Source organism: Rhyacophila brunnea, unplaced genomic scaffold (assembly GCF_057557595.1).
Source record: "Rhyacophila brunnea isolate RB1 unplaced genomic scaffold, BYU_Rbru_1.0 scaffold_11, whole genome shotgun sequence".
Classification (NCBI taxonomy): Eukaryota; Metazoa; Arthropoda; class Insecta; order Trichoptera; family Rhyacophilidae; genus Rhyacophila; species Rhyacophila brunnea.
In genome coordinates this window covers 6,468,284-6,482,892 of record NW_028232763.1, presented here as the reverse complement: position 1 = coordinate 6,482,892, position 14,609 = coordinate 6,468,284, and the positions used below count along the sequence as shown (strand labels likewise).

At 33.0% G+C, this 14,609-nt stretch overlaps 1 protein-coding gene across 1 annotated transcript in view; it reads left to right on the top strand.

The window, feature by feature from the left end:
• The first annotated feature begins 819 nt into the window (after nt 1–819).
• rad50 (DNA repair protein rad50) overlaps nt 820–14,609 on the top strand; it is a 19,259-nt gene continuing 5,469 nt past the window's right edge. Inside the window, exons 1-16 of the mRNA XM_085958506.1 lie at nt 820–1,216; nt 2,166–2,358; nt 4,019–4,204; nt 4,650–4,863; nt 5,502–5,593; nt 6,464–6,673; nt 7,535–7,704; nt 7,824–7,972; nt 8,103–8,217; nt 9,735–9,974; nt 10,048–10,206; nt 10,576–10,692; nt 10,772–10,969; nt 12,815–12,961; nt 13,709–13,924; nt 14,207–14,367. Of these exons, the coding sequence (XP_085814632.1) occupies nt 959–1,216; nt 2,166–2,358; nt 4,019–4,204; nt 4,650–4,863; nt 5,502–5,593; nt 6,464–6,673; nt 7,535–7,704; nt 7,824–7,972; nt 8,103–8,217; nt 9,735–9,974; nt 10,048–10,206; nt 10,576–10,692; nt 10,772–10,969; nt 12,815–12,961; nt 13,709–13,924; nt 14,207–14,367 (2,825 nt within the window). The 5' untranslated portion in view covers nt 820–958. The remainder of the gene's footprint in view (nt 1,217–2,165; nt 2,359–4,018; nt 4,205–4,649; nt 4,864–5,501; nt 5,594–6,463; nt 6,674–7,534; nt 7,705–7,823; nt 7,973–8,102; nt 8,218–9,734; nt 9,975–10,047; nt 10,207–10,575; nt 10,693–10,771; nt 10,970–12,814; nt 12,962–13,708; nt 13,925–14,206; nt 14,368–14,609) is intronic.

The following is a 14,609-nucleotide window of genomic DNA, read 5'->3' as shown; positions in this document are numbered from 1 at the left end:
GTCCATTTCATTTTCCGGGAACCTGTTTATAAAATCGGTACCTATAGTGTTTTCAAGATTCCACGTTATAATAATATATACCTAACTGAAAACAGTAATAAAAATAAAAATACATTAATTAATTATTACAATATAATATCCGTTGTCTACTAATTTTGTAAAGTTATTGTTAATGAAGGGTAGTATTTAGAAATGGTTGACCTTTTTTTTTTTTTTTTTATTAAAATGGTTGACCTAATTGATAATAATTTAATTTAACCGATTTAATTCATTTTATCAACTGTTTGAAACTGCATTCATTTGCAGATATTTAAAAAATGATAAAAATGAATTACCTATATAATTATGAATTGTTTGGAAAACATTGAAGCATGACATTTTGTCCGAATAAGTAGGTACCTACTGCATCGAGCGGGCATTTATTATGTAGTATTAAAAATTACTTAAGTAAATTAAAAATAAGCCAGAATCCATTCATTTCTTCGCTATGCACATGCTTGTTTTTTATGTTATTTCAAAAGGGCGCGAAAATAAAAATTCATTTGATTTAAAATTATAATGTCGTCATAATTATATGTTCGAGTATCAATTCGACATTTTTTTCTAACTTTAACATTACTCTTTTTCCTTGATAATTGACTTCACCTTTATCAAAAAATAATAATTTACGTCTAATAATTTGGTAGATCTTCATAATTATTCAGTGTTTTAAGACATACTATTGAATGTAGAATGTAGGTAATTTTATAATCCTGGCTTTACTTTATACTATTATTTTAAACCGACTATTCTGTCCTGGCAACTATTTTTGTTCTCGGCGGGTTAAGTTGAGTATTTACCGCTTACCGGTATTTTTTTGACGTTCATGTCATTTGTTTGCATAGATGAACATAAATTGTTTGTGTGTTTAGTAATTTTCATCTTTAAAACGTAGTTGCGTCGAAAATAATCTGCAACAATGTCAGGCGTTAGAAAACTAGGAATACGAGGTATCAGAAGCTTTGGACCGGACGACAATGACGGTCAATATATTACGTTTGAGAAGCCTTTGACGTTGATCCTTGGCGAAAATGGTTGTGGAAAAACTACCATCATAGAATGTTTAAAATATGCGCTATGTGGAGAACTGCCGCCTAATTCCAACAATGGCCAGAGCTTTGTGCATGATCCTAAAGTTAACAAAAGCCGCGAGGTCTTGGGACAGATCCGATTACAGGTAATAAACATCACAACATCTGTCAAATTCAATACCAAATCAAGTGTAACCATATTAATTGAAACGCATAATGCACAATGTTCAGCTTGATTTTAGAGGTGGAATTTCAATGCTTATTTCAACACAAGACTAAAATTATAGCAACCATGATAGCCTGGGCGGTTTTATATTTTGTTTATTTATTGAGCCGAAGAACGTTCACAGTATCATTAAATAATATTAAATTGAATTCAAAATTAATTTATTGTACAAGTTAAAACAGGCAGTAGCTATTACAAATTATGTAGGCTTCAAACAAAAGAAAAATGCATAAGACGCCCTAGAGAATGACCCTCGATTGGGCACAATCTGTTCAGTCGCCCAATACCAAGCCTGTAAATAAGTAGTTAGGTATATGATGACGTGAAAAAATGTTCCTAAAGCCTCAATGACATTGAGCTACTTTACAAGCTGCTTGTTGGCGAATTTACAATCTGCTTGTAAACTCGCCAAGTGTCATCATCGAACAAGCTAACAAGCAGATTATAAACAATCTATCTAGAAAAATTGAAAGCCGATCAGCTTTACACACTACACGCTGGCATGTGGGCCTACTGCGTCTGCGCAGTAGAGCGATAGTGAACTCCCGGTAAAAAAACCAACCACTCAATACGTCCTGTCAAAATAATACCAAAAATGATAGTTTCAACTCGCTAGCTTGTTGGCTTCTGAGCGAGTGGAAAGTTTTGTGTGTCATCATCACAATCGCACTAGCTGACTCGCCCGCTTTTAAATTCGCCAACAAGCAGCTTGTAAAGTAGCTCCATGTCATTAAGGCTTAACACTTTTTTACTTATTTGTCACTTATACCCCTTTAATATTCAACCCTTCAATTAATATTATTCATCTTGAACAACATTTGTTCAACGATTTTTATAATAATTCTTGCTTTTTCACTCTCCAATTTCAGTTTGCCGATTCAAAAAACTCTAAATACTGGGTCGTCCGTTCGATGCAAGCGCAGATAAAGCAAGTCGCTGGAGCTAAAAAGATGCAATTCAAAACACTTGACACTTCCATTACCATGCAGGACCATTCCGGAAACCCTGTTGAGATCAGTGGGAGATGCGGCGACACTGATGAAACAGTGGCCAGTATTTTGGGTACATTCTAATTTTTTTTTAAATACAATGCTAATGATACACCCCTGTTACAGGCGGGCTTCTCCCGGTGTAAAATTATTTAGTAGCTCAAGTCGAAACGTAACCCTGACCTCTAGAAACGGCTTCATAAAACATCTAATCTGATTCCTTGCTCAACCACGTAAGTATTTTTTATTTATAAGTAAGGGCCTTCGTCCGGTGTGTGAAAATGACATATTGGGCGGAGGTGTAATTAAGATAAATTTAATTTAATTTAAAAAGTATAAATGATGATGGATGAAAGCGATAATTTTAAGACTAAATATAAGTATTTAAATATAATAAATTTTGCCGCGCTTGTCGGCAACGTCCAAATTTCGACGCGCCTGCGCCAGGGTCAGGCTCGTGATTCGCCGAATCAAAGATCACGCGATAAAATTTGGCCAATCACGAGAGTCCCTTTTGCTGGAATGGCGTGGGTACGCGAAGTTTGAAAAAGAAAAAAGTAATTAGTGAGCGTCCTTTTTCCAACATGTACGGACCTGCGAAACTTATTGTTAAAACAAAATAGGTATGTAAATGTTTAAAGAAAATGTAAAATATAAGAAGACCACGTTACGAGCACGAAAGACCGTGTTTTATTTACACTCTAACCGTTTGAATTTCTTCTTCTTTTGTGAATCCGGGGTTCGATGGACTCCTGAGCTAGCCGCTGGAACCCCGGGGATCTCACTAACCTAACCTAACCTACTATCTTTGTCATATTTTAATGTATTGTGGCATGTCATTTTTCATGTAGGAAACATCTCAAATGAAAAAAATCTTGTCTATCTTTGATATGCTCAATACTGAAGTAATATAAATGCACCTGTGACAAATAAGTAAATTCTGTAGTTCTAAAAAAAGCATTCTGAAAAGAGAATCAATAAAATCATCCGTTACAAACTATACAAGTCCAAGAAAAAAATATTTCTTTGTCTTTATCAATGTGTTAATAGTTTGAAGGAGGACAAGTCAGATCAAAACATTAAAATTATACACATTTTTTTAAAATGATTATGAAGACATTATTCTTCTATTTATTTCCATTCTGTTTGTTTTTATCCCTAAAGGCCGGTTCAGATTATTCGAGTGGCGAATGATTTAGTTACCACTAAATGATTTAGTAACTGAAAAGTGTCCGAACACAGTATATTAATGAGTGCCGTGTCAAAATGAACAGAGCACAACGTAACAAAGCAAAAATAAACAAGTTGATAACTTCAGTTGTAATGGCTATATCAGAAGAAATTTGCAATAAAGGCAATCATGGTCTAAATATTCCGAAATGAATTTATGGGTAGTATCTTCACTCCAACGAAATGTCATTTCTACGACAACTAATGAACTTGTCAACTTGACTAAAGATAACATATAGACTTGTCTCGTGGGTTGTTTGGTATTTTGTGAGTGGTGGTGGGGGAGCTACTCGACCCAAATATTAAAACAAAATGGATTGACTCGACTAAATGATTTTACTAAATTACTCGATCAAATTTGTCTCTTCATACATGTTTAGTTACTAAATTACTCGCCACCCAACTAAATTACTTGACTAATCCAAACCGGTCTTAACAGTAAGTATTAGATAGAAAAGTAAAAGAACTATAAGTACTCACCTTACATGTTTCATTTCTTACAGGTGTATCAAAAGCCATTCTTAACAGCGTCATATTTTGCCATCAGGAAGACTCGAATTGGCCATTGGACGAAGGAAAAAAGTTGAAAGAACGCTTCGACGCCATATTTGATGCGACAAAATACAATAAATGTTTCGAGTCAATCAGAAAGATGAGGAAACAGTTCTCAATCGATATAAAACTATTGGGTATTAATATTAACATTTTCTTCTTTCGTTTCCTGTGTAATCAATGATGGTTGCAACTTAGAGTCTTTGGACATTGCCAACACCATTGTCACTCCTTTGTGGTATCGTTTAAAATGCATCATAATGATTGTGTGGATTCATTTTTTTTGAGGAGTGGTTTTTACATAAGGATTATCCATATATGATATCGCATCCAAATGGTGAAAGGGCGTCTGATATAATGTGACATCACCAAATCAACAATAACTCATTGTTTTCTACAAATAATTCGTTTTCAAAAATATGAGATAATTAATTTATACGGTGCGGGGTAAAAGATTTTGTAACAGTGGGGAGATTGAAGGTCAAAAAATACCCAAAATCGTGTGAAGTCATTTGTGGAGCCTTTTATGCAATGGGGCAGAAACGGTGATTTACCTAATTTAATAAATTTGTTATATTTTAGCTCAAGAGGTTGATTTTCTGTCCGAAAAGAAATCTGAGTTCAACTCGAAGAAAAAGAAAATTTCCGCTGATGAAAATAAAATTGCCAATGCCAAAACTAAGCTGACTGAACTTGAAGAAAAACTATTACCCATCCAGAAACGCTTGAAAGTCATAAACGCCGTAGAAACAAACCTCGTTCAGTACAGATCGGAAAGGGAAATGACTAAAGCCAAGTTAGTATTTTCTGAGACAATAGCCATGGAAAAAATTATACTTTTTACGTTGGCGCATGAAAAATTTATATTTGTCATCTTTGCCGATCTGATTTGATGTTACGTGTTTGAAGTAGTCAATTTACATAGTAATTAAAACAATACCATCTATCTATAACAAATTTAAGTTTAACTGTATATCTTCGCAAATATCTGAATGTTTAATAATTTGTGGAATTTACTGATTAAATCTAAAATTGTGTTGAAATGCTTGCGGAATTTTGACAGAGGTCGATAACGGTGTTAAGTTAGCTACTGATGAACCTGCGATGTGAAATGGCTTATCAGCTTCATATAACTGCCTATATTTATCATTATCAATTATTTTCTTGTATCTCAACCATATGATCCTACACACAGTGGAGGTTATTTTTAACAAGAGTGTTTACAAGGAATGGTTGTTAGCCATTCATCCGATACAGTAAGTCCTTGTTTTACATTAAGCAGACGTCTAAAAAAACAACATATATTTTTTGCCAGCCATGGACTCGGAACCCTATGAACCATAACTTTATAGACGGACGCTTTACCTACTTTGCCACTGTGAATACTGATGAAATACTGTATAATTTATATTAATTGGGCTTTTTAAAACACAGAATGGAAAACTCAACCCAGCAGCAAAAAGAATTAAGAAAAATCATTAAGATCCTCTATGCGGGAAGTGATGAAGAATTAAGAAATGAAATCGGTTAGTTTCTCAAACACTGTCTTAAAACTATATATAAATTGATGTGTAATATTATGTTATGTGAAATATATATTTATGGAAGTGTCTACACTAGGGATTCCAATCCCGGGATCCCGAGTTTTTTTCGATACCTATGAATCCCGGGATTGATAAACATAATCCCTGGATTTCGGGATTAATTTTTTTATCAATTTTTATTGAAAATAAAATAAAAGCGAAAATATAATAGAAAAAAATACTTTTAATAAAAAATAACTACATTAGAAATAAACTGAGTTTGAATGAAGTTTGATTTATACCCATGTGTAGGTTGCCGATTCATTTTATTTTTTCACATAGATTATTAAAAATGGAAAGATTGGAAAAAAACAATGCTTCGCACTTTTAACAAAGTAATTCCACCATGATATCACACGTTTTACGGCAGTTTCATATTTGGCTGACTAATTAGATTTATGAAGCGGAAAGGCCATAAGTACGCCATGATTATTTGCTTTACTATTTTAAATCTCGCTAATCCATTCATTAAGTCTTTACTATCAGAAACAGCAATCTCCTATTAAATTCACATTATTATTTATATTACAATATTATTTACTCCATTAAACTTGTGTATTTCCAAGATTGAACGTATACAGTATTAACAATAAATGTCTTAAATAGTATAAATTATACTAGATTTATTTTTGACCGATTTTATCAATGTTATTTGTAAATATAAAAATTTTATATTAACAATGGAAAAAATGCCAATCCCGGGATCCCGGGATTGTCAAATTGAAATCCCGGGATAAGAATTTTGGCTCGGGATTGGATTCCCTAGTCTACACCCATATCAAAAATTATGACTAATTTTGATGAACTTTGCAGTATCCTTTGAAAGTAACCTTCGTTCCAAAGCGAGGCTCTTAGAAGATTCTGGAAAAAACTTGAACAGTATCCAACGCATGGAAACAGACGTTGCCAAGCAGATATCAATGAATGAAATGAAGAAGAGTGAATTATTCACCCTGGAAGGACAGCATCAAGATAAAATATCCCAGAGAAATGAACAATTGATAAAAGCTGCTGAATTTGGAGGTATTTTACCACGTTTTTATTTGCTCGTATTCTTGTTTGTCGATTTAATTATTATATGATTGAAGATTTTTAACTAACTTCCCGACTAACTAGACATTTGAAACTTTTAGAATATATCAAAACACGACAACAATGCATTCTTTTAATACTTTTAGCCATCTTTAAGCAGAATTGAATTCATTTTCAGTTAATTCTGTTTTGTATGGAAAGTTATTTCGGAAAAAAATCGTTAAAAATTAAAACACTATTATTGGTTGCTAAGGGGGTCCTAGCAACTAAATTATTAATATATTATACGTGCATTACTATGGAAATCAATATGAAATGTCAAAATTACATTCATCCACCAAGTACAAAAAAAAGTATTTATTAATACATAGAATTGTCAAGTTTATACATATGATTCAACAGAAAATTTAAAAACATATATAAAAAGTTTGTTTTATCTTATAATTATTTATTAATATGTTTTATTTTTTTTAAACTCCAGTGATATGCATATAATCACTGAATATTATAAAACTTATTGTAAACTGACTACACTGTCTCTTTATCTGTAAAATATAAATCGTTCTCTCCGTCAAGTCCTCGTCAGTATTAATACTACCTATAAAACTATTTCATTTTATAATTCACTTAGAAATTAAATAGCTGCAATTTGTCTTGACTATATACTGAAACATTCAATGCAGATTGGGTATACGGTATATGACATCCAGGAAGACTGCTAAATACCTTTTAAAAGGTGTATCTGACATCAGCTTAAGAATAGACTTGGGAAGAAGCAAGAAAACTTGCGATAGGCTGAGATTCTTAGAGGAGTCACTGCTTCACTGTTCTTATTCAGGTTTTAAATTGCAGGCCTTACAACACCGGATAATATAGAAACTGATGCAGACGCTTCAATGCTGTTAAGTCTTATATCCAAAAAGCTTAGATCTTTGAGTAATGAGCTTAAAGAATTAAAGACTAAAGCAGACAATGAAGAAAAACAACTACAGATCAGTGTGGATGGGTGTAGGGATGCATCGGTGAGTTTAGATAATTTTGTGATTGTAACAGACATTGACATTAACAAGAATTGAATAATGTTATTATGACTTGAAACTCTCAGGTATGATATATTTTGTTTGTTTTACATGTTTGATAGGCACGCCATAAGCAAAAAATAGCCAGCACAAGACAGGAGTGTGACCAATTGAAGAAACAAAAAAACAAATTGACGGCAGAAATATCCGAAGCCACCGAATCCAAAGCTAAATTAGAAACTATCAAGGAAAAAATGGAAGTATCAGACAGGTTTGTTATGATCCATCCGTGTTACATAATATCTACTATATCATGAAACATGATAAAAAAAAATCCGGCTAATTGAAAGAAATAAACGTACTATGAAAAGCTACATTCAATCGTATTATTTTTTTTTCAGAAACTTTCAAAATATTTCTGAAGAGTGTGATGTAACCACTTGCCAAGAGACGATAAACAATGATGAAACGACTGTCAATACGTTTGAAAAGGAACTTGAAGAGTTAAGCGATATTGTGAGACTTTTATATTTTTTTCAATACCACTATCAAAAGAATATAATATTTTCTGAATTGCCACTCGTAGATTTTAGTAGCATTGAATGCGTTCAAAATTAGATATTCTTGAAATACTGAAGAATGCCTTTATAAAGTCAAGTTTGGAAAGACTAAAAAATAAATGATGTAACACAGCATGTGGCCATTCAAATGCTTAAAGTATACACTTCATAACTTTGCACTCCGGCGCTAGGATGAAAACGATGTAATATATCGTCGCTGTCGATGTCAATGGAGCCAGTCCACAAAATCATTATGCTGAGAAACAGGCGCGCAAAGATTTTGTGTGACAAATAAAAGTGACATTTTTTTATTGAACTTTTTTGTTTTGAAAGATATAATGGTGAAACTTTCAACATAGAATATGCTTTGTGGTGTTACCTTTTTATTATTTTGTTCAAATAACTAAAAAAAATACTATCTTAGTTGTTATATTGTGTGTTATATCTCTTGACCACTGAATATTGAAATGTACAAAAAATGTAGTCAAAAGAGTTTTGTGGCTTAAATCCATTGACCACTGCACTGCATCTTTGATGATTTTAAAATGCTTTTGTATAATTTACTCATTTTCGCCAAATTTGTGGCTTGACTCCCTTGACATCTACGGCGACGATATTCTAAAAATATTTTTTTACATATATTATCTATTTATTTATTTATTACTAGATACCTATGAGGCGTCTTATTCCAAAAAGCGATAAGTCCGCATTTGGTCAAAATCGAGAAAAAAATACGCACGTATTCTTTGTATAATTTTACACAATATATATTGATCTATTAATTCCAAAACGCGACATAACCCTACGGAAAAAAAATTTTTAATTTCGCGCGTGTTTAAGTCAACCAATAAGTGAACGTTCAATATTGGAAATGGCGTCTCCCATGCTGTAGCATCTGGTAAACTCATGACGGTGCCACGGAAATATGTGCCTTATGCAGAATAAATTAAAAAGTGAGGTACAAGTAGCTCTACGTCCAATTTTATTTTGCCTATATTTATTACATTTAAGAGTTTATCGGCTGAAACAAATAGCCATTTGGTTCTAATTTCGACATGGAATACAACGGAAAAAATAATCTCACGTTAAAACAAATAATTGAAGCTTGAAACATAAAAACGTTTCCCGAAAATATTGAATTGTGGACTTGTCGCTTTTTGTAATTAGACGCGTCATATATTAATACAATCGACTATCATTTGATCTAAATTTATGCGAGGTAATCAAGCAAAGAGTAAAAAGCAAAGACTTATACTATACTTCGTAGTAATTGTCATTGTGAACTTTAATATACCATAATATATACTTCGATCACAATCCATGTGTGGGAACGTGGCAAGATGAAACGCACACAACACAATTAATGTGAATGAACAGTTGAAACAGGTTAATATGTCAATATTATCCAACCGTCACATGGCATGTGCGCCATCTCAAACTAATTTAAAAAAGTAATTATTGACCTTTTTATAGATTCACAGTATGCAGAGGCAGCAGTCAAAATTAGCCGAAATAAACATTCGAAAAGAATCACTCGCGACTAAACAGAAAAATGCAATGCGATTGAAGAATAAACACAAAGATTCCATGTCCGATTTGATTGGAAAAGACATACCAGAAAAGAACTTCAAATCGACATTCCACACCTGTCAAGTGAATGTTAAGAAAGAAGTAGAAACACTCAACAAGTCTTTAAAAACTAAACAAAACAAAGTAAGTATGTAATAGTTATTTTTCATGACGTTATTATATCCATAGTTATTAATATGTTTCTGTCCTTTTCCAGATAATCTTCTTAGAAACAAATCTAAATCATCAGAAGAAACAAATAGAGACAAAGAAAAAGGAACTCACAACAGCAGAAGAACAACTTTATAAATATTGCAGAAAACAGAGCCTTGAAAGTGTACTTCAAAAATTGGTCGGGGAAATCAACAAATTACAGGTTTGCGTATATATATTTTTTTTAAATTCATTGACCAAACTGTTGTCCGAGGAATATTTTTAGTGTTACGTGCAGACTATCGTCATCGTTCCCGGTTATTCTCTACCACCGCCGGTCGATTCATTGCTGAATAAAGGCCTCACCTGGTTTCTTCCATTCTTCGCTGCCACATACATACATCCACTGAACTTTATGAGTTCGTCTATCCAGCGGGTTCTAGGGTGTCTCTGTGGACATTACATTTTTTTTATATGTTTAAAGATATTTCGTTACATAATCATAGTTCGATTGCCCGTTACAAGTAATGTAATGTAATTTGGTGTTTTCTTTTTTACACTACATACTAACAAAGCTTTTATTATCTTTCAGGATCAAAAAAGCGAGCTTTCATCATCGGAGTATGTAATAAAGAGATTCGTTGACAAATTAGAAGACGACAAACCTTGCTGCCCACTTTGCCATAGAGGTTTTGACAGCCAGGGAGAAGTTAGTACATAATTCAAATAATATTCAATGAATTAATATTATTGTAACAGGTGTATTACATTAACATTATTTATTTTAGGTATCGGAGTTGGTCACTGAACTGAAGGACAAAATTCAAAATGTACCCAAGGATCTGGAGTCAGTGATCGACTCGCTTTCTAGAAAAGAAGAGGAGAGGGATCAGCTAGTCGGCATGCGACCCCTCGATGAGAGAGTCAACTCGCTCAAGACCAATGAGATCCCAGAGCTGGAAAAGAAACTTGATGAAACCGAAAAGGTCTGTCTTCACTAATGATTGTATAACAATATTGAATCTGGAAGGAAAACAATTCATTTAAAATATTAAAATCTAAATCTATTTTTATTCATAGGGGTTTTTAACCCGATCGGCGCGTAAAGTTTCCATACAAAAGATATACTGTCCGCGGTAGGTTTTTCGAAATGTTATTCTTCGCTGTTTTATAATAAATACGGCAGTTAAAAATTGTGGGTACAACTGTTATCATGCCTAGATACATAAGGATTCAAGTGCCACACTAAAACACATAATGGAGTGTTGAATTTAGCTGTGTTTCCTTTAATAAAATCTACCGTATTGCTTTGTTCCGATAAATTCGTCGCCATTTTCGATGACAAACCACTCGACTTCAAAACAAGTGCGCCGATGAAGACATTAATCACTGACTAATTTTATTTTACTTGTGTTAAAAACACTTAAAAATGCCATAAAAATTATTGAAAATAATAGCTTTTATTGGTTACTTATGAATTATTGTTAATTAGTGTAAGTTTTATTGATGACAAATCCATTAAAATTGGATGGTAGTCACCAGTTTTATTTCGTGGCATAGATTGTGTCAGCATTTTACATGTTTTATGGGCCATTCTAATTTTAGCGTAAAGGTGAGTCCACACTGGTTGAAAATATTATAATAATTTTTTTGTTATTTTTTTTTTAGTGAAACTTGGATTTTGTAGATTACTTTTCAGTTTTATTGAGCATTGTGTTATGTTAGTGATTGTCATTTTATGTTTTATAAAAAAAACAACATTTATTTTTTATATTGCTATAAAAACTTTTTTTTGGGTAAGGTTTTAAAAATTTATAAGCATTAAATTGCACGCGAAGATAATATTATGTAATATAGTTGAAAAGTCAATATTCCATGATTTATATATTATATTGTATACCTACCCGTGTGTTTTTTTATCAAAAATTTATAAGTTTAATATATTCCTTCATAGTAATTCGTAATTTATTGGTAAAACTTGCAATCCTCTAAAATATAATATATATTTTTTCATTCCGTGTGGACGCATCTTTACTAAATATTTACGACTTTCAATAATGAGCTCGATTTATGACTTTGAAACAATTGGGGAGACACATGAGTAATAAATGACATAATCCAGAACACAAGTTCAAGTACATTTTTAGAAATATTACGACTAATTTCTTTTCGTTTTTTGGTTGTCTTTTTCGTATTCTTGCACATGATGTAAAAATCGCGGTGCATATTCAACTTTACACGGTAAATACTCGGCGCACACTCAACTCGAATGAAATATATTTTGTATACCTACTGCGCAGCCGCGAAAAATACCGCGTAGATTTGAACTGATGCAATCGTACCGGCGAATCTCAATAGATCGAGGGGGTTCGAAAGATCGATGTTTATGAAATTAAAACAACATATTTTTGACAAAGTTATCAATATGGCGGTACGAACACGAATCAGAGCATTTTTCAATACAAAAATCAATACTATGCGTGAAGTATTTCGTACTTTACCGAAATTTCAATTTTCGATATCAACTGTTGCGACATCCGCCCAGTATCAGAGCTTATGTAAAAAACAACATATGTCCCATCCGCGGCGATCGGGTTAAACAGTATTTTTTTTTTGTCCTAAACTAATTTAGCCTGACTAGTTTGGAAACAAAGTTATTTTTGTCAATTCTACTTTAATTGAGTCATTTACCTTGACAGCTATTTCAGTTCAATTATTTAATTAATTTATGACTAGATATATTATATTATATGAAATTTTCCTCTTGGGTTAACTTATATTTTTTATAACTATATTTCAATCACACATATGGGTTTTTTTATCTTTTTCAGGAATTGCAAGATGCCCGTGATGATGTCGAGAGTTTATCGATGTCGGTTTCGGAACCTGAACGGAAACTCACCACCCTCTCCTCCCTCTTGCCCGATATGCCCCTCCTAGATCAACTGATACAGGAAATCACCAATGTCTCTTCAGAGGTACTAGCATTCCATTTCTTTTTCGATTATTGCTTTTTATCAGAGTTTGGCAAACGTTCACAAGCTACATGTAGCCTTTTTGTATGCGCCTGCAGCTCTTCGGAGATATTAAATGTAACCATATGTCTCGTTCGCCAGTATGTATAGAATTATTTGTTCGAACAGTAATTAGTAGCACTATAAAGGGCTAAACATCCGCACACACACCATCGACCAACCGAATCATTCTTTTGTTTTTACTGTACACATGTGGACTGTGTAAAGCACTAGCCTTTCATTCGGGGGCTTCGGTGTCTTCTCCGGGGGCTTCTCAAAGCCTGGGTGTTTGTGATTGTTTTAGTTATATTATGTACTAACCACACTACTAACTGGTTCACTACACTACTGTCATTAGGCCTCATATGACCTATTGTAGTGTTCAAAAAGAATATACCTATTTGTGATACATAAATTGTTTATTAAAATATAATATAAGGCAAAAATAATGTGGTAAAACACACTTGTAAGTTGATTCTCGATCTAGTAGCTTCACAGCAGTAAACTCAACGCTTACAAATATATTATTCCATTTTTCTCTAAGCAAATTTTTGGCAATAATAACATATGAAAACTTTCTCTGTTCACACTTTCTTCTCGCATATTGATTTTAAAATAAAATGTATTATGTAGTAAAATAAAAATTCAACTCTAATAATTAAAAATTTCTGCGTTTAAACAATTTAATTTTCTTGAATTCTTTTCTTTCAGATATCTAAACTCGAATCACAAATTCAAACCCGAGATGACGGTCTGACGCTGGACGCCGCCGTGGCGAAACAAGGCGAGACTCGTCAAGAGACAAACAAATTGAGAGCAGCCATCAAAATGAACCAGACCAAATTGAACAGGCACAATGCCAAACTGCAAGCGGCCAGGGAGGAAAAGAACAAACTGCAGGAACAGTTGCTCAAAGCCCAGGCTAAAGTATAACTCATTATGTTTCTTTGATTCTATTTTCAAAATATGTATGTTTTAAAATAGTTTTTAGACTGGCAACATGTTTTTATTACATTTTCAAACAGTTCTTTTTGCCGCTATTTTGTTAGAAATTAGTATTTTGATTTAAATTCTTTGCCTTTAGGTTTACATACTCTATTTGGTGGAGCTACTTTTTTTTAATCATTTTCGAGAATATTGTTTTGTATTTTATTTCTAATGAAAAACTTTTATATTCTATATTGATTCAACATAACATATTAATTTCAGATACAAGAACTGTGTTCGCTTCAAACCCAATACGATACCGTAGTCGAAGCCATCGATGGAGGGGAGGCCAAACTGGTTTCCTTGGCGGAGTCGTCTAACAATTTGAAGTTTGAATTGGATAAGGCGGAAGAAAATAAAAAAAACACAGTCGCAAAACTCAGGCATGTACAGCTTTCTTCTTATTATATTCTCACTTCAGTATTTTTCCACGGTCTTCAGAATCAGACCGGTCGTCTGGTGTGGCAGCCTTTATATTTGTCCATGAACGTCTGTCATTCCGACATCTGAGAATTTTACTATATTGGATCAACCGCTTGATCGAATGAAACATTTTCTCGGTCATGTAACTTCTTTATATAAAAAATGATGAGCATTTTATTATCAACATTAGATCATACTTCAT